Raw genomic sequence first — 27,661 nt, 5'->3', positions numbered from 1 at the left:
TGACATTGAATAGGTCTGGGAACGCCTGGGGCTGAAATATCCGAGGCGCGGGCACGCGGTGCGCGCTCCCGTTGGCGAGTGTGCAGATTCACAGCAGTCGCTAGCTATTCAGACAGTCGGTCGCAGGCGGCTCTCCGGGATGGCTCTCACACTGCCTCAGCGATGTTGCATCCGAGCACAGTTTTTAATCTAAAAAACACATCTACCTCAAAAGAATTGCCTGCATGAGCGGCCGCGTGTTTACGAGACATAAGTGTGAGATGAGGGGTGAAGTGTCGTGCGATGCTGATAAGATGTTTCCTCGTCGAGAAGCTCAGCGCTGTGCAGCATAGAGGAGGTTGCAGCGGAGTGGAGCAACGGGCACAGTTACAGGTAGGCTCGGCTGTTCGTCTCTAAACTAACACGCACTCACCGCAAGCAAGGCAAGGACACAACTAGGGCTGCTGCTGTGCAAGCTGCTCTCTCGGCCCCGAAGAAGGTGCCTATTATCGTAATACCCGATCGAGAAACGGATCTGCCTATCAACATTTAAGTTGTATACTGTGCGTTTGTGTGTGTTGAAGCATGACGCTGGCCGGTGATATGTCAGGCCCTACAGGTCAGAGTACACCGGTAGTAGTTGTCCCTCCCTCCAGTGGTTTGAGTTTCCAGTTGCTTTCCAGATGGTAATGTGTTAAATTGTTTCAGATAAAAAAAATACTGTCTATTTTTCTATCAAAACGATTTGTTGGTGCTGATTTTTTTTCTTCTTCTTGTTGCTAGGACTCGGTGTTATGCAGTGGGTGGGCACCAAATGATTAGGACCTGAATAATCTATTGCAACACAGTGCAACAGCCCAGCAAAAATGTATTTATTTTTCTAGGCCTTTTAAAAGGGCTGTTGACTAAACGATTCTGACATTTCTGGGGCTGTTACATTGTGGTGTTGTTTTATTGCATAACTGAAGGCCTATTGTGAAGCCTGTATCACATGCTACTTACATCCTTATAACGTTGAGCTGATATATTTTAAGCAAAAGCACTAATTCTGTTTCTGCCATTTTATAAAACAGTTGATTTGTTAAATGCTTTGGAAATAATGAATGAAATCAATTACTAGTTGCAGTTCTACAGTATGTAGGGTGAAGCCTGCACGCACAACATACTGTAGCTACTATAGGTAACTAGTAAGCTACTGGAGTTATTTGATAATCAATCAATGGTTTAAGTATTTTTAAGCTAAATGTGCCAACATTAATGGTTTCCAGCTTCACTAATGTGAAGATTTACTGTTGCTACTTTGACACGTGATGATACAATGAATATCTTTCATTTTTTCCACCCTTTTTAGTCAGAACAATAAGCAATTTGGCGAGACTATATCATCTGGGGCCATAGGAAACTTGTCATGTTCATTTTTGACAGTTTATACACGGAAAGATTCTCAAAGTAATCAGGAAAATGAATGTCTAGAGAATAATGCAGCCCATTGTTATTCTGTAAACCCTGTACCTGCAGTGGCTTGTAGCCTAAAGGTGTTCTTGTGTGTGTGGACAAAATTAGCCTTATTACAGAGGTAGTAGTGGCTGTATTGGACTGTATTAGATTGGAGATAGTGAATCTGATCTTGTGTTACTACGGTGTGAGAGTTTCTTTGACACCCGCTGCTATTGCGTTTTGTGGACCGATAGAACGGCGGCATCCATTCAGAGTCATATTCTGAAAAGTCAGGAACATTTTCTTTAATTTTATTGTATAATTTGACTTTTTTTTCTCTTCCTTTTGAGAGAAAATCTAACATTTGTGATACAATCAGAAAGGCCTATATTTCACTGTCGGCCTTAGGTGATGGCACAGCTTGTTGATTAAATATTTGCCCCTTTTGTTGTCTGGAGCGTAATCGCCCTGTAGTTCATCCCGCTCTTGTGTGCTGCTGGATAAGGGATCACTGTAACTTACTGTGAATGGTGCAGGACGGACAGAGATTGAGCTGTGGACATCGACTCAGTGTTTTGATGAAATAAACTTAATCTCACTCTGGTTGATTTTCAAGAAGATTATAGGATCATATGACCCCACTTCCCCCCCTCCTCCCCCTCCCTCCTTCTCCTCTTCCCTTAAGCAGTGCAATGGGTTATGGAGCTCCAGTAAAGACAGTTGTGTCTGTGGCTCATTGGGAGAAGAAGCAGCAGCGCAGTGGATGTCTGAATCTTTCAAGGTGGACGAGCAATGAGGTCATAGATTGGACCTCATGCGAATGTTTGATGTTTGAGTGATGAGGACGATAATGAAGGTTCCTCTTCGGCCTGGTTTCCCTCCTCGTGCTGCCTCATCTTCAGTCTGGAAGGAGCATCAAGTCACGATGGACTGGAGAGAGGTTTCCATGGCAACCCACAGGCCTTTTCTTCACTGCCTCTCTTTGCCTGTGTTGACTGTCTTGTCCCCCCCCCATCCCCCACTGACAACATGGAGCCTGTTGAAGAGATGTCATGCAGATATGTTAAAGATTCAATTAAAGTGTCTATTTTTACATATTCCATATTAAAAAATCTAATTAATCACATGACTTTGTGGATTTGAAAGGGATCGCCTGTAGTGAGAATTATCACCCTTGACTCAGCGGCTCTACGGAGCTTTATTGCATCTTTAACCCCACGCCCTAGCGTTAGCTCTGTAAACCGACTGTTACACTGCCTTTTACCAGGAACAAACAGCACACAGACAGTTAGCAACTAGCTGGTGAAACATTTAACAGCTACAGATATTTCCCTCAGGAGTTGGTATAGGCCGTTGCAGATTCTCGTTTGTAATCTGAAATGTTTGTTACCAATTATGGCCGTTACCCCTCCCTTGGTCTTGATTTGGACTCAACCCCTCAAAGTCTTGGTTTTGATATACATTTTTGTCTTGGTCATTACTTCTTCCTTTTGGTTGCAACCAACTTCTCCATTGGCTAGACATCTAATGAAGTCCTAATCTCTCATTCACATTCTGGTAGAGATAGAGAGATAATGACATATAGTCTCTTTATTGCTCCCGTCTTTTTCAGACTTAACCACAATAACTGTTCTAATAAGCTATCCATATGAGCCACGTTAGCATTAATGTGTAACAGTCCGTGAAATGCTACGTTTCATATCGTTGGCAGTGTCATAAACAGTGTGGAAGAATGTGTAGGCTGTCCTATTTTTTTTTTCTCGAAAGAAGCCATGTAGGCCATCAGATACCAGGGCAACATCCTCCTGTGCTGCTCCAGTCTCTTGACATCCAAACAACGCCCCCTCCTCCCTGTGAGTGTGACAGTCAAGACAGTCAAGGCCTTTTTTTCTATCTGGCAATAGTTTGAATATGACGGATGGGTAGAGATGTAGTGAAATGTTTTTGTGTTGTTGCATGATGTGCAGCAGCTGTGGGCAAACATTACACCAGTGTCAGAGATTTTGTGGCACCTGCTTTGACATTGTTCTATTTTTTTCTTACCCATGATGCTGCAAAAAATGTCAGTATGTGCAATTTGTTTCTCTGCCCTGGACAATGACACACACACACACACACACACACACACACACACACACACACACACACACACACACACACACACACACACACACACACACACACACACACACACACACACACACACACACACACACACACACACACACACACACACACACACACACACACACAACCACACACACAACCACACACAACAAGGTAACTTTCTCAAAGGAAGCATGACCATTTTTTCTTCTCCAAAATGTTGACAGCTGTGTCTTTTTATAGCCTGGACTACATTTCTTCATATGTTTCTCTCTGTCGTCTTCAGCTCTTCTCACACACTTTTCAGGTGAATTACAAAAGATTTGAGCAGCTTCAAAAGCACGGAGCAATCCAGCCTCTCTTGCTATGTGCAGTAGTACAGCGTGTTCCTACACATTTGAAAAGACTCGCTTGTCTGATGTGGTACAATCAGGGAGGTCAGCCATTATACTGCGTAGCATGCAACACTTCCTAGCACGACATGCATGCAGCCGCTAGAAATTTCTGCCCAACGTTAATGCCACATAGCCAAAATGAAGATAAACACCATATCTTGATGACTGTGTGGTACATGTTTGTTTTTGTGTTGTCCTACATATTTAGGACGTACCAAGAGGCCCTAATTATATTACAAGGGCTCCTAATTTGCCTCTAGTTCTGCATAAATTGGTGACACGATGCTCATACAAAACACTCTTTCTCCCCCTAAAAGTGGCCCCTACCAAACACTAACCCTTTTCTCTAGAGTAAATGAATCTCCCGTCTCTGTGATGCATTGGCCCTCCCCCTTGGCAAGGTTATCCTGTCTATTAGAGAGGAGATACAGTATGAGATCTGGACAGAGTTGAGCTCGGCTCTGGCCTGTATTCCTGGTCTGCCTGCTCACATTCTGCTGAGTCATGAGGTTTTATGGAAGTCAGTCAACGGCAACTCAGTGAGGCTATGGGCCAGAGGTGGGGGGGCAGATGGGAAACTGCTACTACAGCAGCAGCAACCCGGGGCCCTGATGAATCAAGCCATTACACCAAACATTTCTACGTTGATTAGCAGACCTGCTGAGGGAAGAGGTAAAACTGCCTCTGGTTAATTGGAGAGATTTATCTATATTTATTTTGCTCATGCTGTTTCTAAGGCTGCTGGATCTCCCAAATCTATGGAGAGGCTTGTTTTTTGTGCCCACATGCCTTAAACACATTATTTAACGCCAAGCACCCACATCCCTTGGGAAACTAGTTATGGGAAAAAATCATAGAGGAGCATTATAGGTAGTCAGGTCTAGTTTCGCTTCATCAGGACATTCCTGAATTCCCTCTGTTTACAGTATCAATAAAGAGGAGTAGTATTAATGGAGCCTGGTAAGGACTGAGAGTGTGAGAGGGCTGTCTGATGAACCAATGTCTAATCTTCTCATGGCATGAATGCGGTCAAGGCACTTGCAGGAACAAATATTCATAAAAAAAGAGAATTGGCCAGTCTACCACTCATGAAAAAGTACACAAAAAAGATTGTATAACTACAACCGAGTTTCACTTCATTTGATCAGCAATTTGATACAGTAGTTGTAACACAACACTATACAGGAATATATTGGCACTGTTGCTTCTCAGCAAAAAGCTATTGGGTTCAAACATGCCAGCTGGAGTTAACGCCTACTCCCAGGGCCGGCGTGGGTTCCCTCCCACAGTCCAATCCATGCAGGTTAGGTCGAATGGCTAACTCTAAATTGCTCGTAGCTGTGTACATTTCCTGTCCTGGGATTTCCTGTTCTGGGATTGGGGATAGTTGTCTGTGTATGTGTTAGCGCTTAGACAGACTATCAAGGAGGCTCACAACCAGGCCTCTTGCATACCCATGTCTCTCTTGCCCAACGTGTGTTTGGATTGGCTCCAGCAACCACCAAATAAGGATAAGCAGCTAAAGGTAATGGATGGGCACGATGTGGGCAACATATAAAACTGCAGGTCTTAAGACTTTTTTTTGTCCAAGGGCCCCTCTAAAAGAGAGAGGCAAAAGATAAGCTGAAAATGCAACACCCGCCATAGTTTGTGTTATATCTAAGTGGTGCAGGTTTGCAAAATCAAACCCCACACTCAACCTGGCTTTTTTGGGGACTTTTTTACCATGTGTAGATCTAAAAGCTTCTACATAACATGAATCCTGACATCTTTTTAGATTACTCATACTACTCTCAAAATCCAAATTAGTACAAGAAAAAAAGCTAAATGAATATACTCATGTGGGTTGAAGTTTTAGGGTGTAACTTCTGTCGTCCCCATGAGGAATTTGGAGTAATTACAAAAACACTGTCTGCGTTTCCACATGAGGTAAGCCTTCAGTGGATTTTATACCTGCTTCATGTCCAGGTTTTTTCTTAGCAGTAGAATCAACAACTGAAACATTTCCTGGTCTACTTGGGATTTTTTTGAGCTCCTGCATCAGTGTCGGGGGTGGGGGTGGGGGGGGTGCACCAGTTGGTAAATGCTGCCATACTGAGAAATACAGAGAGAGTTTTGTGGAGCTGCTGGGCTTCATCAACTTTGTGTCAACTCGTTTGGCAAAGGCTTGAATCTAACCGACATTCATTCATATGAAAACATTACGCACTATATATTTGAAAGCAAAGCTATGAACCCCAAAACAACGCCCAGGGGGGTGTACTGAGGCTGCTGGGACGATATTGATATATCCTTGGGGACGATGGGAGTATTTTTTTGTGTCCAGCTAAAACCTTTCAGCCCTGTGCTTAAAAACAAGCTGATGTTCCTCCTGCAAACCATCCTGTAAATTTGCAGCATGACATGCCAGCCTTATCACTGGATGTACCGCTCCTAGCACCATGTAGCATGATGTCATTGCATATCTAATATAGTCTGGGCTCCGTGGAATCTTAAGCCTTGAGAATCGCACCAGGTGCTCGCAGCCTCGAAGATGGTTTGACGTCTGTCAGCTTCATTGCATCATACTCTTCCTCCCTCGTGCTCTCCCCACCCACTCAGTAACTCTTGCTCACCCTCGCTCTCTTTCTTTCTCTCTCTCCCTCCCACTCACGTTTCTCTACAGTGGGCTGTTGCAGTAAGGCAAGCATCATGGAGGCTGGATGTGTGGTTGCCGCGGTGATTGAGAATGCTGCCTCAGGACCCCAGGGTGAACCAGGAAGTAGTGACGTCCTTGAGGGGTGAGTTGCTCTCATTATGCGCCATCATGTCAGCCCACCATCATTATGTGAATCCAATGCCATATGTAACTGCTTGGTGTGTGTGTGTGTGTTTTTGCATTTTAATGAATAAAAGTAGGAGCATTGTAATGGTAAGTCGAAAAACATGACCCTGTTCTCCGAAAATAAGCTCCAACGCTCACTGTATTTCCTATGAAATACGAACTAGTCACTGTCACTGTGGCCTGATCTCGTCACACGCTGAATCACTGTGACAAATCCAAGGCCTGTCTCTCTACTCTCTTTGTTGCTCCCAAAAGTTGAGCTGAATGGACCTCGCCCTCCACTCCCGAAACACATTGAGTCACATTTCAAGTGAAGGGTTTTGTGGAGCAATCCCTCGTGGGTGGACAGCCTTTTTGGCTCTCTGAATAGGCGGGCTTTGCTCTCCTGAGCGCGCACAAAAAGAGGCTGTGGCTTTTTTTGTTGACCTTAACACAGAGTGAGGAGCCACCATTTTTACAAGGACATCTTTTATGCTAAGATGCTTATTTTGTCCTGTTTTTATGAATGCCCTTCCCTCTGACCATTAAAGAACAAGTACAAGATGTTTTTTGGGCCATGCTGCTGCAGTGTCATGATTAGAGCACAAGCTAGATTTTGTGAATTCATCACCTCACTTGCTCCCTCTGGTGTATTTTTTAGAAAACTACAAATCTTATTTGAAAGCCTCAGAGATGGCATTATGACATCTGTTTTAATTATTGTGTGTGATCACCAGAGATGTACTACCATCAGCTGACCTGGACAAAGACGATGCCTTACCTCAAGCCACTAACAACAATCCTCCAGAGGAGAAACAGCCACAGGAGACAACCACTGCCATGGTATACACACACACACACACACACACACACACACTTACACAAAAAAAAGATACGAACTCCAACAGACACGTCGCCCTTCTCCCAAGAAGCTGCATTGGTTGTGTAAGGGATTGACACCACGATCTCACCACAACATGACGTCATTAAGATCACATACAGGCATGTGACAGTCGTAAAGAGATAAAGATGTGTAAAAGCTGCATTTCAGAATGCATCACCTTCACGTTGGGATTGGGAGTAAGGTGGAGTGTTTGATAAGTGCTGAGGTAGAGATGTTAAGACAATATTGGCACAGATGGATGATGTCATCACCCGGACACCTCAGTTTACTTCTGGTTACACCTTCAACTCTGTTGGGCTTACAGAGTTACACTCCTGTTTTTTTAGAATGTAAAAACACCTTCAGCTTTTCAGTTGTACTTAGACAGTTTTTAAGAATTTTTTTTTTTCCTAAAAATCTTTTGTTCTTACTTTCAAATTATAACTCATATTGTACACACTTCACATCCTTTGTGCATACTAGATAATCCTAACAAAACAGTACAAGACACAAACATGATCAATATTAATATTATTAACTACAACACTTTATGAACAAACATACAGGCATGAAGGGCAACCTAAATGTCCACAGATTTATGTCAAATGACAATATGACCTAATCTAATATAGCAGTAACATTACTATAACACAGTGCACCAATTAACATAGCAAACCTTAGCCTAGCAAAGCATAACATGACATGAGCATAGTGTAACATAATGTAGCATAAGAAAATTAGTAGGGATGCACCGATCCACTATTTTTAGTTCCGATCCGATTCAGATATCTGGGTTTTGGATATCGGCCGATACTGATACTGTCCGATACGATATCATAATTGTTATACATTTTTTTGTTGGTGGTGATGTTATGTATAAGGCTAGGAGGCTTAACCAATTCTAATTTAAAAGAGCAAGAAATATACACAAATGCATATAGGTTTATCTTAAAGGCAGAATTATTGAGTCATACAAAAAAAATCCTTCCCAATGATCACTTCTGCCCCACTAGAATATGTGGTGGTCTGTTTGTCTGAACAGTCTTCCTCTCTCTGGCTGTATTTTATATAGCAGAATGTGTCACAGTGCAGAAGCCTCTCCACTTCCTTGACTTGGGTTAGCTTTGGTTAGCTCACTGGCTAACAAACTGATATGTACTGTATGTCAAATTAGAAAGTGGTGTCCTCTCTCCCTCCACCGAACGTCGGCGCATGCTCGCACGGCTTGTTCGCTCTTTCATAGTATATAAAAAAATAAAATGTTTTTTTTATTTTATTTTTTATACCGGAGCTGTCAGTCCGATATCCGATACGCAGATTTCGGCCATATCGAACCCGATACTGGATCGGACCGGCCCCATCCCTAAAAATTTGCATAATTCAAGATAAGCATAACCTAATGTAACATTAGTATAACATAGCATCATACTAAATAATCACAAAATGTAGAATTACAGTAGCAAAAGATAGCATAACAATACAAGCACAAATCAACAATTTATCATAGCAAAGAATTACTGCATAAATTGGCATAAATGACATGACATAGCTTAACATAGCATAAAATGCAAAGAAAAACACACATTAGCATAACAGTGTTATAATGGAACATACCATTACATAATATAATATACAGACATAACATTTGCACAGATGGTCAACTCACTACTTTAATCTTTTACTAGATGTTTAAGTCTGTTGCCATGGTGATCGGCTTAAATACTCTCAGCCCCTTCCATCAGTTGTCATAAAGAGTTGTCCTGACTGACTCTTAATGATGTGTCTGCTTTCTCCTTTGGGCAGGTGAGGAGTGATGAGATCACAGAGCACCCAGCCGAGCCCCTCCTGCGCTCCTGCGTCAGCACGGCTAGCATGAAGGTCAAGAACATGAAGAAGTAGGTGCTCCCAATGACTGCTATTATGGGCCGTAAAGCAGGGCTCTTATCCAGGCCAGTCGAACGAGGACCTATAAAGTGATGGGCGCGGCGCAGACAGAAGGCCTCTCACACACACACATACACACACACACACACACACACACACACACACACACGGCACTTATCTCTCTTTCTTTCTCCTCTTTTGCTACTCTTTACTTTTCTCTCCATCGTGGCGTCAGTGTGTTGAATACTGATAAGGTGCTATTGTGCTGTGTTTCTTTTTTTTTTAGACTTTCATTCCCCAGAGGACACTTCCCCAGGTTGGAAGAGTGCGCCCATTTCCACTATGAGACTGTTGACTTTGGCAATGTTCAGGTGAGCCCCCGTAAAATACTTACACCGCGACAGCAGAAAACTACTATTTTAGTGGTTTAGTTCAGGGACCATTTTGGTGAATTGCTCCAGAAATACATCAGTCTTGAAATGCATTGTGGCAGAGGAATCAATATCCTTTTTTCTTTTCTACTCGGGACAGTCCCGCCCTATTTATTGAATCTTTTTCCTCAATTTCCCCTTAGAGCTGATAGTGTGTCATGTTATCAGGAGAGCCATAAAATATTAATTTGTCACAGAATTATAGCCCGTCATGCATAAATCATTAGGCTTTCACTGTTACAAATTTTATTAATCCCCTTCCTATTAAAGCAATGATCCTATTCCAGCAGTGTGTTAATCCTCTGCATTACATTATATTAATGTCAGACCCATCTGACCCCTGTAAACTAGTGATCCAGCCTTATTAGTTTGACATTAGCGCACAATGTCAACCTTCGAAATGAGATGCAGCATAGTTTGCGCAGAACAGTTTCACAGTGTTTGAAAGTGAAAACCTGTTCAGAAAAAACAATGATGGGTGTGAGAGAAAAATGGCACAACTAAATGTAATTGGAAGCAAATGCTGTGCAACACACTATTTTAATGATACTGTAACCAAACCTTTTGGGTGTTTTCTAGCCAAGCAGTAGGTACAGCTCTGTGCATGAGGATATAATGTCACTTTAGTTGTCAGTTGGTCCTCCACATTGGTACAGACTGAAATATGTTGAGAAGTATTTGGTAGAATTCCAGGAAATCTTGTCCAGACTTTTCCCCAGGCTGCAGAAGGTGACTCATAATGATTAACCCCTGACTTAGGCTCTAACTTTATTATGAAGTTGGCGTCATCTTTGGTTCACTGAGTCTCAAAAACTATTTGATGGAATGCCACAAAGCGGGGTTCCCACGGTAACTTTGAAGTCCCTCAAAGTTAGTACATTTAAGAAAACAAAATCAATGCCTTGACGGTTTTTGGAAATACACTATTTTTACTAACATAATTAAACAGGATCGGTTTCGCTGTCTGCACGTGTCTCCCACCATCTGTTCATCCTTGTTTCAAATCACTACCAGCTTAGAGAGAGTGCCAACAGTCACATGCGTGCATGAGTAATTGAAGTCTGTCGAAAGATGTTGTCTGTGAGCTTCTGTGAAGCTGCTAGTTGTCATTATCAAAATGCTCACTGTTATAACAGTAATTAACCTTGATCTGTGTTTCAAACTATGAGCGAGTTGGGTCCTTGAGTCAGGGGAATAGGGCCTGAAAGGTCCTTGACCTTGATGTTTAAGCAGTTGGGGGAAGCTGTTCCTTCCTGCAAAACCAACTGAATTCACATGAGCCTCAGATTTCTTTTATATTTACTTCTAATAAGCAATTGTTAGCATGTTAACATGCTAAAGGAAGAATGAACATTAGAAAGTTGTCATTATAATCATGTAAGCAGGCTAACATTAGCATTTAGCTCACTTTGTGAAGCCCCTCAGTGCCACTGGCATGGCTGTACCCTTGGTCATTTAAGAGACAATTTGCGAAGACTTGATTTAAATATCCCGTGGCCGTGGACTTAAATGGATATACTGACAACTAATGATCTGGGCGCCGTATAGACATTGTTTTGAATCTTTAAGGAAGGCAAATGTGAAGCATTGATGATGGGAAGGAGTGAAGCAGTTAGTGGCTGCTCAGTCATGTGAAGTAGTGGCATTTTATCTGCCTGGTTAACCTCAGTGCAGTTCCGTTTGCTCGCCAGCAGAGTGCATCAGTCGTCTCTCCACGACCAAGGAGCTACCAACGGATCTAAATACAAACGAGTCCATGATCAGTGCATGTATGCTGTGGGGCTGACATGTAGTGATAATGGACTGTAGTGTAGCCGGCTAGATGGAACTCCTAATCCCAGGAACCGCTCACTGTGTTTTAGTTTTGGTCCGGCTGTGGTTGCTGTGGTTGCCATGGCTGCGATGGCTGGAGGCAAGTGAAAGCACCATCACAGTCTCTGTGACCTTGAAAAGGTCCTCAGGGAGAAGATAAGCCGAGGCTGAGCTGAAAGAGAGAACATGTCAGGCTGGGGAGACAGTGACATTGAAAGCTGCTCGCACAAACAAACAAACAGAAGTCATATGTGATGTGATCAGTTTATTTTTTTATTTACTTGTAATGTTTGAATCATTTCTTGACCTAATCTCAGAGATGAATCTTTGTTCTTGTTGTATCTCCCATGATGCATTTCTCTCCTGTATTCGCTTTCACTGTGGCGGCAGGCGGAGGGAGGTAGGGAGGGAGGGAGGGTACTGAGCAGCTCTTGTGTATCCCAATAGCACGCATAGGATGGCAGACTGCCACTGTCTGCTTCCTTGCCCCACCGATTCCTCTTCAGATTAGCCCCAGTCTCGCCTTGAGATACTGCAATGAATGAGGATTGTTTTGGGAATGAAGAAGGGCTGTCTCTATCTGTCTGGTGCAGCTTTTTGCCTCTGTGTGAAGGATGAGTTTGTGTGTGTGTGTGTGTGTGTGTGCCGGCTCAGCCCATTTACTGCCAAACCCCCTTTTTCGCTGCTGGAGAAAGGAGAGCGGGTTTAGAGGAGAGGGGTGGGGTGGGGGGAGGGTACAGGAGAGGGAGGAGGGGGAAGAGATAGAGGGGATGAAGGAAAGGGGGGTAAGACGCACAGTGGGAAGCATCCTCTTCTCCTGTTTTCTTTTTTGAGGAGAGCAGTGAGCGTGTGGTGATCCAAAACCCTGGTGAATAAGCATTCTACGTAAGGTGACAGGGGGCGGCAAGGAGCGGCATTTCAACTCTGCTAACCCTCAAGCAAGATTGGCTGTTTTAAAGGAGCTTACTAAGGTCCAGGACTGCACACAAAGAGAGAGAGAGAGCCACCTCCTCCAGCGGCGGATGGATATCTTAGATGTCATAGCGCGGCAAACAAGCCTGCACGTGTGGATGATCTTAGCTTATTTTGAGCTTTTGGTGGCTGGTGGTGTGTGTGATCAATAACGTAAACGCAGGTATGTGATCAGCGCTGATCGTTGGAAGTGTGAGCTGCCCTTTTTAGCATGTTTTATTTTGAAAGGACTGGAGCAGTCTTTTGAGGGTGTGAGCACCGTGGAGGAAGTGATGCTCGAGCATGCTTTATAGCAGAAAGTTTCAGATTTGTTCGTCTCCTTATAGGACATTTTTTTATCAAGCTTTTTGTTAAGTGTTTCATCGCAAAGGATATTTTGTTTATCTGCATGTCTCTCTGCATGATCCTGCTTCCCTGTCATGCTAAGTACTCCGTATGCTTGGGCTGTAATATCAAACAAATCCTTGCAGTGAATATGAGCTTCTCCATCATGACTTATTCAAGAACAAAATTCTTCATCCCTCGTTCCTTGTCATCCTGGTTTGCGTCGCGGTAACTAGGTCGCCATGTGTTGTGTAACTGTGTCTGGATGAATTGCTAACAGTTATAAATAACCAGAACTTCCCTGGGCTCTCTCAGGCCTTTGAAGACTCTCCTGCAGTAAGGTCTTTCAATGTATTCCCAAACTCCTGCAAAGCTTTGATCTGCTCATTTTTAAAGCATATAGAATATCGGTGAGCAGAAAAGGAGAAGGAAGTGCTGATTTCCAAGTGCTGATTTCTTATCATCTTATGTATTACACATTCCATACTGCAGGATGTATGGTGGTGTTGACACTGAGTCCAACACCATTTTTTGCTGAATTTATATAATATTTCCTTATTATCATTAGTTTTATTATTATTATAGTTGTTGTTATTTATAAGGCTACACAAGGCTGTAGTAATCTGCTCAACACCTCTTACTGAAAGAGCAAAAACAAACACACACCAATTATCCAAATTTAAATGTATTCCAAAGCAATCTTTTTGAAACTATTTTGAACTGTTTCTATTCACAAGTTAAAAACACTTCCAATGAGTGCAAAGGCAAATTTACAAGGTTTTCAAAGTAAATGTTTGAAGTAAAAGTGCAAGAACTGCGCAGAGAAAAGGCTGCTTCCTCAATCTGACCAGTAAACTTGGATAATTCAGCAGCAAAAACCACTGAAGGCACAAGAGAATGTGGTGACCTGGATTAACCTGATTAGTCAATGGGATATGGATTGTATGGCCGTATGGCATCCCGATTTTGGATTGGTCCCATCTCTAAGTGATACAATGATTCCCTAAGGCCATAGTGGTAGAGAAAACATACCGCTCTTTATCCCAAATAATCCAATTTTGAATGCATTCATATAAAAAATTACAGAATTTCAATAAAAAAATCCTTTTAATTGTCATCATCTTCAAACCTCTTTCTCCCCTTTGGTTATGTGACTGGAGTTTTGAAGGGGTTTCCCCCACGCGAACCCACTGCTGAGTGTAAAAGTGTTTTTACTATTTAATGGCAAAATGGGGTTGGACATGGATGTTCCACTTGTACACCCGGTCACATACAGAGAGGTTGTTGTATTACACACATCCATTATTTAGACAAATGTGGGCCTTCTCAATATTAGCTCCTAAGTGCCTCCCTGTTTTCCCCCTTTCTTCATAGCTGGCCTTCGCAGAGGGGCCGATCGAAGGGCCCAAGGCTGGTCTGGACTCCAAAGAGCCTGTCACTCTGGTCCAGATCACGTGCCAGGTAACGTCACTTGCTACACTTGCTTTGTAAAACCGTCAAGATTGTATCACATTAAAGAAAACTAGGTAAGCAGTTTTCAAAATTTTCTTTGTCTTTTTCGTCAGGGTCGAAACTGGCTTGTAAAGAGATCCTACGAAGACTTCCGGGTGCTGGACAAACATCTGCACTTGTGCATCTATGACCGCCGTTACTCCCAGCTCAACGTGCTTCCACGATACGACACGTTAAAGGACACTGTAGAGGTATAGTCACCCCATTATCTCTGTTCTGTCATATAAATCACTGGCAGGTCAAGTACACTTTATAAGTAGAGGAACAAGTCTGTTCTGTTAAATGTTGTGTGGAAAATAACTTTTTCATCATCAGACTTCACTAAATCTTGAGTCTTTGTCTCTGTTCAGTCAGTAACCAAGATGTTGGCCACCTACCTGGCCCGCTTCTCCGCCATTGCCGACAACAAGATCAACTGTGGCCCAGTACTAACATGGATGGAGGTACAGTTTGCCCACACTGGCTGCTATCAGTTATTCAGTCTCGACAGGGGACCCCATTTTGTCAATTCAATATTTCATATTCCTCATTAATATTTAAGTAGCTAAGAAAAGAAACAGTTTTTTTGAGAAATACACTTGATTTTGGCCGAGCGCCACTCATTTAACATGTGTTGAAACAAAACTTTGGGGTTTAGAAAATGCGTTTAAAGCTATTTCTGCCGGGGATTGTCATAGCAATGCCAGGTTTTTGGGCATTATTGAACCACTCTGCAGCTGTAGAGGCTGTGCAGTGGTGGGTTTGTGAATTATAACATTTTAATGCGAGGTTCTTTTGGTGTTTTGTTAATTTGCTTTAATTGTGTTTTTTTAAGGAATAGATTTAAAAATGGGAATAGTGTTAAATACCTTTTTTGTGTCCCTTCTTCTATTAGATTACCACTTTAAACTTATTTTTTTTTAAATCCGAAATCCCCCACACAAGAATAATAATTGGCTACGGTCAACAGAAGCCTACAGTTAAAAATAAATACAAAACAAAATACTAAATGATAACATGAGTTATTTTAGTTTTATTAGGAGGCAGTATGTCATTACTAACTGTTCATACAGCATGTGTACATATCACTGAAGGAGGCTGTTAAGGTGCTAAGGTGTTTATCAATCACTATCAATATATTTATATATATACTTATATCAATATGTATACCTGTCTACACCCTTTCCTCATTATGAACAAACACATTTCAATAACTGTACATCTGTATTATAGTAGGAATGTTTTATTTGTCTATTATATTGTATTCTTATATTTTAGTTGCTGTATTTTATGTTTTAGATTCTATTAATATTTTATTATACATAACACGACTGCTTCACTGTAGTAGTTGTGCATATGACAATAAAGAACATAACATATTAAAACCACACTAAAGTAACATATTATTTCGCTGCTCAATACCAATATTGTGCATAGCCTGTCTCCCTCTGTCACTTCAAATGAGGCAAGAAAAGCTGCTTTAAGGCTTTGAGCTAAGCTTGAGCTAAACTCTTGACAAGATGCCCAAAATGTATTTCTTTTTAATGTCATTTTTCTCTTTTTCAGATTGACAACAAGGGGAACCATATGCTGGTTTCTGAGGAAGCCTCCATCAATGTCCCAGCCATCGCTGCTGCACATGTCACCAAACGTTACACAGCCCAGGCCACAGACGAGCTGACCTTTGAGGTAAGATTTCCTTAGCTTATTTCATATAGCATTATACTTGTTGTGATTGTGCAGGTGTTTGTTTGTGTTTGTTGTAAGAAAGACAAAACAACAATAAATATATTGTGTAAAAGAAAAAAAAGATACCATTATAATTGTTTTCTCAAAGGAATCCCTCTTTTTGTTATGCAGGTAGGGGACATTGTTTCAGTGATAGACATGCCTCCTAAAGAAGACACGGGCTGGTGGAGAGGGAAACATGGTTTTCAGGTGAATCAACCGCTGTGCTTTATTAACATTGTGCTCATTAGGTAGAAAGAGGAAGGGATGTGCTGTTTGCAGAGGAGACGTCTAAAATAAATAAATTGTAGCTCAACCACATTTTTTTTAGGAACTAGACAAACTTTTTGTCGGCTGAAATACAAACACACACATTGGACTTCTCCCAATTAAAAGATATGTCACCAAAAATGTTTTCACAAAAGAGTGGTATTTCAATATAAAAATGTTCAATACATTTTTAATAGTAGGGTAATTATTTTCTATTTCATTGTCTCTATTTCATTGAATCACTGAGAGATATATAGTTACTGTTCTGTGATTAGAAGAGCTACATTCCCCCCCCCCCATCACAATAGCAAAGAGAAGCTTGTTTTTCATTGAGTGACACACAAAGATGCTTTTGCACAATAAGGTTTGCAAACCAGCTATTTTCGCCCTGAGGCAGCTTTGTAGCCGCATGCTTACTGACCTATATTTCTGCATCTTGGCCCTACCGCAGTCAGCCACTGCACTTAACAGCCCCACTGCTCCTCTGAACACACAAGTGTTATCGCCACCTCTGTCTCTCCTCTTTTTCTCTGCTCATCATCATCCACTCCGCTCGCAGGTTGGTTTCTTCCCCTGCGACTGTGTTGAGCTGATAAATGACAAGATTCCCCCCAGCGTTCAAAGCTCGGTGCCAAAGCCAGGTACGCCTTAGTGTGTCTCTGTCCTCCTGCCTGATGACTTATTTAAGACTTGCTCCCGGTGATGTGAGACGGACTGATTTAAAGTGTGTGTGTGTGTGTGTGTGTGTGTGTGTGTGTGTGTGTGTGTGTGTGTGTGTGTGTGTGTGTGTGTGTGTGTGTGTGTGTGTGTGTGTGTGTGTGTGTGTGTGTGTGTGTGTGTGTGTGTGTGTGTGTGTGTGTGTGTGTGATTGTCATCAGTGTGTAAAAAGCATGGGAAGCTGGTAACGTTCCTGAGGACTTTCATGAAGTCTCGCCCGCCACCACAGAAGCTGCGTCAGCGCGGGATCCTCAAAGAGAGGGTGTTTGGCTGTGACCTGGGGGAACATCTGCACAGCTCAGAACATGAGGGTAAATTATTCCCAAAATGGCTTCTCTGTCTTTTCCTTATTTCCCACCGTGTAATTCTTACCTGCTGGCAATTCACACGGACATTTTGATATGGTAATAAACAACCCTGAGATGGGATTACCCAGTGAACCTGTACAGTGGATTTGTGATGCATTGTTTTGACGTTTGTTGTGAATGAGTCGGTGGTGTGAATTGAACTGGATGTGCTTCTACACAGAGATCCTTGTAGATTTGCCAATAGTTGTTTCTTTATTTATGTGATGTGAAAGTTGTTAATTTGAAGCATTTGTGTCAGTTTATGCAGTTAAACTACATGATTAGCTACGTGATAACCATTCTAAAATATTATGTAGACCAGGGGTTCCCAGCATTCCCATTTCCAGTTGAATTAAAGTTTACCTCCGAAATGATTGTCTCGGGTTGTATATGTCCATGCAGGGCTTATACTCAAGTCCTCTGTCTTTTATTCTGGAGTGTACAGTCTACAAAAGATTAAAAACATAATTAATAATTCAATACAATTTGCCAAAAACAAATGGTTCTAGGGAACCTCTGGAGTCCCAAATGTTTGTTTTTTGACTTTTGTTCGTAGGTAATTACTTAGTTATTTGACTTTATGACCGTAAAATACAGTGTCCAGTCCAATAGCTGTCAGTCAGTGCGTTTCCTTGGCACAACTAGATTGGATTAAGACATATACCGAACTAGACACTCGAACGGACCGTGTTACTTGTCTGAGTATACATGGCCCTTCAGTAATCGGATAAATGTCCGATGCATGGCTGTCTCCACTATGCTAGGTGGCGCTGTAGCCCTTTCAACAAGTGGTTAAGAGCCACGTCCGGTTCCCTTCCAGCAATAATTTATATATATATATATTTATATATATAAATTATTATATAAAGCCTATATAAATATTTATTTATATTTATATTTTTATACAGTATCTATGCAATAACCCTACTATTTTTTTACGTTGTCTCCTTCCACTTCCTTGTGAAATCCTCTGCAGGGATTCTCGAGCAGGCGCAGAAGCAAACTCCGATATGCGATGTCCGATCCCTGTATACATGCAGAGAGAATGCCAACTATGAACGAGTTATCTAGGTGTTCTTATCCGACTTCGCTTGTCCGTTTATGTGCCGATTTGTGTGCGAAGTAGATCGGATAAAGGTGTTTACATGCAGTTTACAAGTCCTGTTGAAGTCTTATTCGTTTATTTACCCGATTATGAGTCTGCATGTAAACGCACTGACTGTTAATTGAATTGTCGGATTTCCCTTTTCTAAAACCTGAATTTGTGGAACAGGTACTCAAATTCTTCACTCGTGAAAAAGGTAGTAATACGTCCACCTAACTAAAAGTTACAAAATAAGACCACAAAAACAAACAAACAATTAAAACATAAGCCCCAATGTAAATACAATCAGGGAAAGCCCACAAGAGCATACAAACAGGCAGCAGGGGACTCGAAAAAAATCGAAAAAGCCTGTTAAAACATGTACTTGATATTTCAGCCTTTCATGACTCTCTGTCTGCCTCCTGTAGTCCCACAGGTTGTGAAGAGCTGCGCTGAATTCATAGAGAAGAATGGAGTCGTGGACGGAATCTACAGACTGTCAGGGATATCCTCCAATATCCAGAAACTGAGGTTAGTTACCTTTTTTGTTCATATTATACTGATTACCAATTTTGAACCCAAAATATCATGTGTTTGCATTTCATCCTCACAAGTTGTTAATTGGACTGATAAGGGAGTGTTAATAGAGAATACACAGAATATATCAATAAAATAGCTGCACCTGTTCAACCCCATGGGTGCTGCAGCTCTCCAAGTGTTGTTGTTTTCTTCTAGAAATCCATCAAATCCAAATTGATTCAAGCTGCACAGCTATAAATGGCTCAAATTAGTTTCCCATCTATTTTATGCATGCCAAGGGGGATTTCATGAAACAAACTCACATCAGCAAATGGATTGGGAGGCACACATAATAAGATGGGGTGTCGATGGCCAATCTAAATTCATTTTCTCACAGGGAAAAAACTAAATGTTTTCAGGAAAATATTATTGTCTCGTATCTTTTTGTTACTTTATTTTTTTCTCACAGTTTATACTGAAAGAGTTTTTTTTGTTGTATAAATGATGATTCACAAATTTCAAAGTAAGCGAGAGAATCTCAAATGATATCAGAGTTTTGGAAAATAAATTGAAAATAATTCACTTGGCGAATTACCTAGAAGCTTAACTTGTTCAAATGTCCTCCTTGTTTTTGAGTTATCATACGGACAGATGGATTGTAGGGTGACTTCCCACGCTGTTCTTTATATTTTCTTCTTCGTTCTGTTTCCGTATAGGCACGAGTTTGACTCTGAACAGATCCCAGACCTGACTAGAGAAGTCTTCAGACAGGATATCCACTCCGTAGGCTCCCTCTGCAAGCTGTATTTCAGAGAGCTGCCCAACCCTCTGCTCACCTACCAGCTCTACGAGAGATTCTCAGTAAGGACCGCAGCAGCTTAACGCGTGGGATAAATATGTAAAACTGGCCATAGCAGTTAAACATTGAGAGCAGAAAAAAGCTGCAGACGACATATTTTCAGTTTCTCCTTGATGATCAAAGCGCTGTAGAAACAATGAAACATTTTCAGCTCATCTTTAAAGTGCTGCTGAAAATGGGGTCATTGCATTACACTAGGCTTTCTAGGAACAGCAGGGGGATGTGCACAATACAACTGAATAGAAGATTAAGTCAGCGAAAAAACACTGGCTGATCTGAATATAAAGAAAGAGAGCGGGGAATGTGTTAAGGCGACTCCCTCTGCTGTGATTATCAGCTCTGTCGGTGATGGTGCGCTCTATCCTCTTGTCTTCGCAGGAGGCCGTGTCTGCAGCCACTGATGAGGAGAGGCTGGTCAAAATCCACAATGTCATCCAGCAGCTGCCGCCTCCACATTACAGGTCAGGTTCAAAGCTCACTGCTGCGCCCTGGTGGCCTGAAGTGGGATGGTTTCATTTCTAGAAAAAGTGTGCTGCATTTAAAAAAAAATCTCCTCAAACTGTTAAAATCTTGATTCTGTGAGATTTAAATTGTCACTCTGATGACTGATGATATTGGAAATGTATCTTTATTCAGGAAAAATCAAAGTGAAAAGAAAGGAAAAGAACAAACAAAAATAATATTATCAAACTGGAGGACAGACATAACAAAGTAATATGTACAAACAAAGAAAAGCGTGAAGCAAAAGAGACTATCCAACACTTGCTTTACATGTTCTGTGTTCACCTGCCAGTAACAGGGAGGATAACAGTGTAAATAACCTACATTGGGGCTTCCCAGCCATTGGGAACATGAAAAGATTAGAGTACTCAACTAAAGTGAACAGGAAATTAAGATTTCAAGTCTCCTGCAGAGTGAAAACTATCTATGGATACATGGTTGAATAGACAGCTACAACTAAAAGGCAGAACATTGTTGTCTGACCTTCAATATAATGACACTAAACTATTTAATTAATAATTCATAGTTATAAGCTAAAGCGAATATGTTTATGTTTGAAACAATCATGAAGATAATGCATGAATCGTTTCAATAGATTAATACAATTCTCAGTAGAATAAACCTGAGACGAGATGGATAAACTGTTGAAAATGATAGCTATCAGATGAAGATGAAATGAGTCAAATGAATCGGTAAATTGTTGAGCTGATATTTTTTATAAATGGTTCTAATAGATAACTAAAAGCCAAGGACACGCTGTGAAAATAGAAGGGGAAAGTAAGAGAGGAACTTGACCAAACCATCCTAAACATACAGTAGACAATATCCTTTTTGTATACAGTGTACTTATGTTTAAAACACATGTTGGTACTGATGAATGGGTACCCGAGTTCGTCTGACATTTTCACTCTTTGAAGGTAAATATTTTGAAATAAACAGGTGAAATTTGTGTTCAACATTTTGCCTTTCTTTTATCTTCAGGACTTTGGAGTTCCTCATGAGACACCTGTCCCACCTGGCCACCTTCAGCCCCATCACGAGCATGCACACTAAGAACCTGGCTATCGTCTGGGCACCTAACCTCCTCAGGTGACTGTCGTGCTCTCATTCAAGATGAACAGTATAGCTGCAATGGGAAACTGATTTACATAGGCAGCGCTGTCTAGTGCTTCTGTGACAGTGAACTGGGGCATGTCTCAGTGGTCCAGAGCAGTGAAATAGGTTGCTCTGTGTGTGTGTGTGTGTGTGTGTGTGTGTGTGTGTGTGTGTGTGTGTGTGTGTGTGTGTGTGTGTGTGTGTGTGTGTGTGTGTGTGTGTGTGTGTGTGTGTGTGTGTGTGTGTGTGTGTGTGTGTGTGTGCTGTGACTGTGTTTCAGGTCCAGACAGATCGAGTCGGCCTGTTTCAGCGGCACGGCGGCGTTCATGGAGGTGCGGATCCAGTCGGTGGTGGTGGAGTTCATCCTCAACAACACAGAGGCTCTCTTCAGCACTAAGCTCAATGCTATCATACGGGAAAGCACGGGTAGGTCAAAGTAGAAAGGAAATTACATTATGTGGCATGAGGTTTTATGCATTTTATTTTTATTCTTTTTTTAAGTAACAACATAGAGATAGTAAAATAATCAATTATCTTTTCATTTCACAGGCCTGAGCTTAGTAAAAAAAAGTATATTAATTTTAAAAAAGATTGACGGTACAATCATGACAAATTAATAAATGAGAGGGACAATTTTATTTTTTTGTAAAAAGTAATTGAAAAAAAAAATCAGTTTCATGCCCAGGTGAATCAGCTCTTGTCATACTGCTTTATGTCAACCCTTCATGACTATTGAGTAAGAATGAGCAATGGGATCATTTAATTGCACTGCTCAAGTTGCATTCTGAATTAAGTTGGTGGCTGAGTGAGTCAATAGGTTTAATGCATTTTTAACCCACTCCGTACACCCTACTTTTAGGTAACAACACCTTATGCAGACCAAAGTCTCTGCTGGTCTGCTCCCCGTCCACTAAGTTACTGTCTCTGGAGGAGGCCCAGGCTCGCACTCAGGCGCAGCTGAGCTCCCCGGCAACCACGCCCCTCAGCCAGAGTGACTACATCGAGGTCGGGGAGGGACCCGGAGCTCTGCACGGCAAGTTCCACACGGTCATCGAGCTCCCCATGGACAGGTACTGTTATACATCTGTTCTGTCCCCCATTTTTGTTCATCGTAATGCTTTGCAGTGTGTGTGTGTGTGTGTGTGATAGGTCATATTTGTTAGTGCTGAAACAATTTGTAGATAGCTGTGGTCGACCGATATGGGTTTTTCAATGGCTGATGCCGATATTTACGGAGCAGGTACAATGTTATTGTTGTTTACTGTTTGCATTTGATAAAATACAACAATTTAATAATAACAACAAATGAGAAACAATATTAAGCTTAAATGAACTTTTATTAAATAAAAAGAAAGAAATACAAGGTAAATATTTGGGTTAAACCGCGGGCTGGAATCGAACCCGGGTCCGCTGCTGGCCAAGGCCCGTGGGGGGACACCCTACCAACTGAGCTAAGGGCGCCCCCTTAAATTTTTTTAAAATGCTACATTGTTCCACAGCAGCCACACTGACATGACTGCCTGCAGTGTCTTCACACATGATTTGTGTCTTTTCTTAAATCGGCCTCTGGAGCACAGATATCGGCCGACGCTGGTTATCTCAAATTGCCAATAATCGGGCCAATTAATCGGTCTATCTCTAGTAGATCGTATATTGTTAAGAAAGCTATTCTGATAGTTGTGTTATTAATTCGCTGTATAAACTCATAATAAACTCATTCGCTGAGCAGAAATACACATACAATGCCAAACATTCCGTGCTTACTGCTATTGATATGTGAGACGTCTTTTTTAATGTATTCGAAAATGTAATAGCTTTGTGTTTTGGAACTTTAACCAGACAATTTACAGTATTTGAAGATGTTACCTTGAAAGCTGAGAAATTGTGACAGGCATTTTTCTCAATTTCTGATATTTAGTTCACTGAGCAATTGAAAATAAATTGCTAAACATAGGAAAAATAATTGCTAGTTGAAGACCTAATGTTTTTCTTTGTGTTAGTCATTGGTATTTGATTCTGCTTTCTTGAGTTAAGTGGCACTTTGAGTGTTGAAGATGATTTGTTTCTGTGTTGCAGCAACAAGCGGCCTCCTACTAAAGCTAAAAAGTCTCCTGTGGGGAACTGGCTCTCCTTTTTCCACCTGGGCAAGTCCCAATCTGTGTCCAAACGTAAACTGAAGCGGCACCCCAGCGAGCCTAATGAGATCAAAAGCATTGCACTGCCAGGTCAGATCACTGCTGCTTTTTACACATCCAAGAAAAAAAACGTGTTACCTTTTCAAAGTTTCTGCTTTTGTACTTGTTAATGAATCAAACCTTGTCAATTTCTTCAGCTCATCTTAACAATTCCATGTGTTAGAATGTGGTGAGGATTTATTGCATTGAGAAAATAAATTTGCTCTGAAAACATTTGCAGGTGGAAGAGGAGATAGCGGCACATTGCGCTCTACCAAAAGTGAGGAATCTCTCACCTCTTTGCACAATGTGGAAGGTAATTGTAAATGTTTACACACTACTAATTGGCCCCCAGTACTTTGTATTACCTCCATCTTTGAATATGCGGTCTAAAATATGCATATTTATCTCTATCCCAGGGGAACCTCCAAGTTACCGCTCGCGTAGACCTCGTTCGACTAGTGAGGCACTTTCTGCCATCTGTAGAGATGACTTACGCGACATCAGAAGTAAAGAGGAGCGTAGAACCCGCACACCGGATGAGAGTCATAATGGAGCCGACCTGGTACGCACAGCAGCATGTATTTCCCCCCCACATCAGGAGGACGATCTGGATCTGTGTCTGCCTGCTGTAGGCATGTCTAGTCTGGACTTTGACCCCATGTCTTTCCAGTGCAGCCCAGCCTCAGGGACGCCTGGGCTGCAACACAACAAAAACGCAAATAAATGGATCCCCTCTCCCAACAACAACAACAGACGCTGCTTTCAGTCTCCAGATATTAGCCCGCTTCTTGGTAAAGGTGGGAAGAAGGTGACCTCCAAGCCACTCTCTCCTAAACTCAGGAAGAACATTTTGAAGACGCAGGCAGATGCTCAGAATGCCTCTGCCTCTCCTCCACCTCTCCCTTCGTCTTCTCCCCCGGTGGAGAGGCAGCGTGAGGCTCCACTAGCAGATGGAAAGGAGCTGAGGATGCCCTACCAACACTGCAGCCCACTCAGCACAGCCAGCCAGGCGTCAGCCCTCACAGACCTCACTCAGTCTGCTCAGAACCTCCCAGATCCAGGTGAGCACCACTCCTCTACTTTTACATCATACATAACATTTACTGTATATAGTTAGCCTCTATTTAAAATAAGAATAATAATGCATTCTCTAGTTTCTTATGAAAGCTTTTGTGTCTTGTCCCATCATGTCTTACCATAGCTTTGTTTGTCCTGTCATACTGTAGCGTTGTTTGTCTTATCCCTCCCCAGGAACAGATAGACTTATGAGTTCAGTGTCTGTTCTCCCTCCTCATCCTTCCCTGACGAGTGCCGCGCGCAAGTTGGCCCTGGCTCTGGCTGAATCGGCCCAGAAGGCCAGCATTGGCTCCCAGAGGAGAAGAGACAACGTCCCATCGCACCTTTACCAGAGACGGGAGGCTCCCCACACCCAGGACAGACCAGCCCGGCCCTCTGTTCTCGACCTAAAGGTGTATCCCCAGGAATACTTTGGCCCTCACGACCCCTCTGGCTCCCAGTGGCAAGCGCCATCAGCAGCGCACGGCCCTGTGGAGAGCCACTGCCGCCCTCACCCAGTTCATTTCCAGGCCACTGACGGACAGGAGAGCATGGGCAACTTCACACCTAACGTCAGCCCGCTGGGCTCAGGGAGCTTAGACGAAGGCAGTGCTGATAGGAGGAGAGACCGCAGAGAGGATAAAGAGATCAGAGATGTCACACACGCAGAACCCACCTATCAGAGCGTTGGTGTTTCAACACCAACCCAACCCGCCTGCTCTGCTCAGAGCCCGTCAACTTCTCCTGTGTATGTGAATGCAGACTCAATCAATGTCTTTAATTTCCGGGCCGTTCTGGCAGAGACCTCTATGCCTGCATCGATCGATGAGGTCTTCCCACGTCCGTTACAGCCCTCCTCAGCCCATCACTACAGCCCAGAGGAGGACAGGCCTCTGGGATTGCTTTCCGAGATCTACAGTAATCATCGTCATTATCATCAGCCGGTTCAAACGGGACGAATGTCCGCACCTCACTGCCCTCGACCCGACGCTGTGTCACATCACCTTTTGGGGCCAAAGGGCTTATACAGGCAGCACTCTGAGAACTCCCACAGCACTTCAGGGTTAAGGTACCCTATGTCACCTCAGTACAGACGTTACCATAGAGACGAGCCCGTTGTCAGTGGCTGCCAAGGGCAACAAGGCCAATGGCAGAGGTCAGAAAATAGAATAGTCGGGCACCAAGCCATCCGCAGGGCGCGCTCCTTCCATGCCCCTCAGATTAGTCACTACGAGCTGGCAGAGACAGAGGTCCTGCCCCCGGACACCATGTTTTATGTTCAGCAGACAACAAGCCCGGAAGCGCCCTACCAGAGGCTGATCCAGACTGGCATCCATCCTGTTCGGCCGCAGTTTGAGAACACACATGCCGATTACCATTACAGCCCCTATTCCGAACTCAACCCGGTAGACGGCTCCTGCTATTATGTAGAGCAGAGCCAGCCAAGCGGTATCCGACACAGTCAGTCCTACACCATGCGCTCCTCAAGGGAAGGTGGACAATCGGATTACTACAACTACAACAACTCTCCACACGGTGTCCCTCCTGTGAACAGGGAGCTTTACATACAGAGCAGGGACACCGTGGTTTACGAGGCCACAGATGCGGGAGTTTTCGAAAGAGTCGCCTATCAACCAGTGAAGCCGGAGAGTCAATCCAGACACACCACTACTGCCGTGTCACCGTACGAGAGCCCCGTCTCGCCGAATGACACAAGAAACAGAGACATAGTACACACCAGGAGCAAGTCGGACCCTGGGAACGCCTGCCTCCTCTCCGCAGACAGGAAAGAAAGCCAAAACATCATGTTGGCTTCATCCCCAGCTCCCCTAAGGTCTCAACAGGCAGGCTCCGAGGTCAGCAGACAGCAGTATGGTCACCGGTCGAGTGTGGAGCCCGGACCATCCAGGCGCATTCACATCAAAGAGAGCTCCTCCTCGCAGCAGCCACCTCTACGCAAAGTCCCCTCGCTTCCAGAAAGGGGCTGGCCTCCTTACCTCAAGAACATGGAGCACAGTGACAGAAGCCATACGCGAGGTAATGACCAGGATCAATTAATAATGAGCAACGCCGTCAACAGCTACTCCGGTCTGGTGAAACCCAGTATCCTCAGGAGATCGGGGAGGTCACAGAGCACCAGAGAGAACCGCCGCTACTATCAACACCACGCCAAATCCCCTCTTGATCCCGAACATCTGGGATCCTTTTCCACTCAGCCTAACAGAAGGACTCAGAGCACTAAAGTAAGATCCACACAATATGACCACATGGAGGGGTGTTACGCAGCCCCCAAACCTAAACCCACGAGATCCAGTAAATCCGTGGCCGGATATTTGCCTGGCCAGGGCTGTATGTCTCCCCATGGGCACAGACTGCTGTCCAAGGCTCTGGGTCGGGAGGCTTTTTATCATGCTGCAATGAGATCAGAGGCCGGGGTCTACGAGTGATTCTTCTGATCACTGGTTTTATCAGATTCCACACCGGGGCCAAAGGAGAACAGCACTTTATCCCCTGCGAGACCAACAGACTGTTGTGTTGAAAGTGTTTTTTTTTTGTTTACCTTCAGGAGCTGCTAAAAAAAAGTGTGTAGTGAAGTTGCTGCTGGGGATCATGCTCTCGCCAATCACCAGTAGTTTCATATTTTTTTGCAATGGCTTTTGTGGGACCTCAAAGGGAACATGTGAATTGTTTATGAAGATATTGTCTTAAATTTAGAGATTTGAAAAGTAAAAGTAAGACAGGCATGTTTGAGAAAAAGATGGTTAATATATTTTATTTAATGTCTAAACAA

At 42.9% G+C, this 27,661-nt stretch overlaps 1 protein-coding gene across 1 annotated transcript; it reads left to right on the top strand.

The window, feature by feature from the left end:
- Positions 1-212: 212 nt before the first annotated feature.
- Positions 213-27,317, top strand: arhgap32a (Rho GTPase activating protein 32a; the record flags this gene model as incomplete). The annotated part of the gene is made up of 22 exons (XM_080025285.1): positions 213-372; positions 6,583-6,697; positions 7,458-7,563; positions 9,407-9,498; positions 9,774-9,858; positions 14,401-14,487; positions 14,592-14,729; positions 14,889-14,981; positions 16,084-16,206; positions 16,378-16,455; positions 17,075-17,156; positions 17,394-17,543; positions 19,092-19,194; positions 19,899-20,043; positions 20,420-20,502; positions 21,524-21,631; positions 21,918-22,063; positions 22,497-22,707; positions 23,714-23,862; positions 24,053-24,127; positions 24,231-24,875; positions 25,066-27,317. Exons 2-22 carry the CDS (start codon positions 6,609-6,611, stop codon positions 27,315-27,317), a joined length of 5,040 nt encoding a protein of 1,679 aa, XP_079881411.1. The 5' UTR covers positions 213-372; positions 6,583-6,608.
- Positions 27,318-27,661: the final 344 nt, after the last annotated feature.

Source organism: Ammodytes marinus (assembly GCF_949987685.1).
Source record: "Ammodytes marinus genome assembly, chromosome: 3".
Lineage (NCBI taxonomy): Eukaryota > Metazoa > Chordata > Actinopteri > Uranoscopiformes > Ammodytidae > Ammodytes > Ammodytes marinus.
The sequence above is the reverse complement of the archived record's forward strand: the minus strand, read 5'-3'. Positions and strand labels throughout refer to the sequence as shown.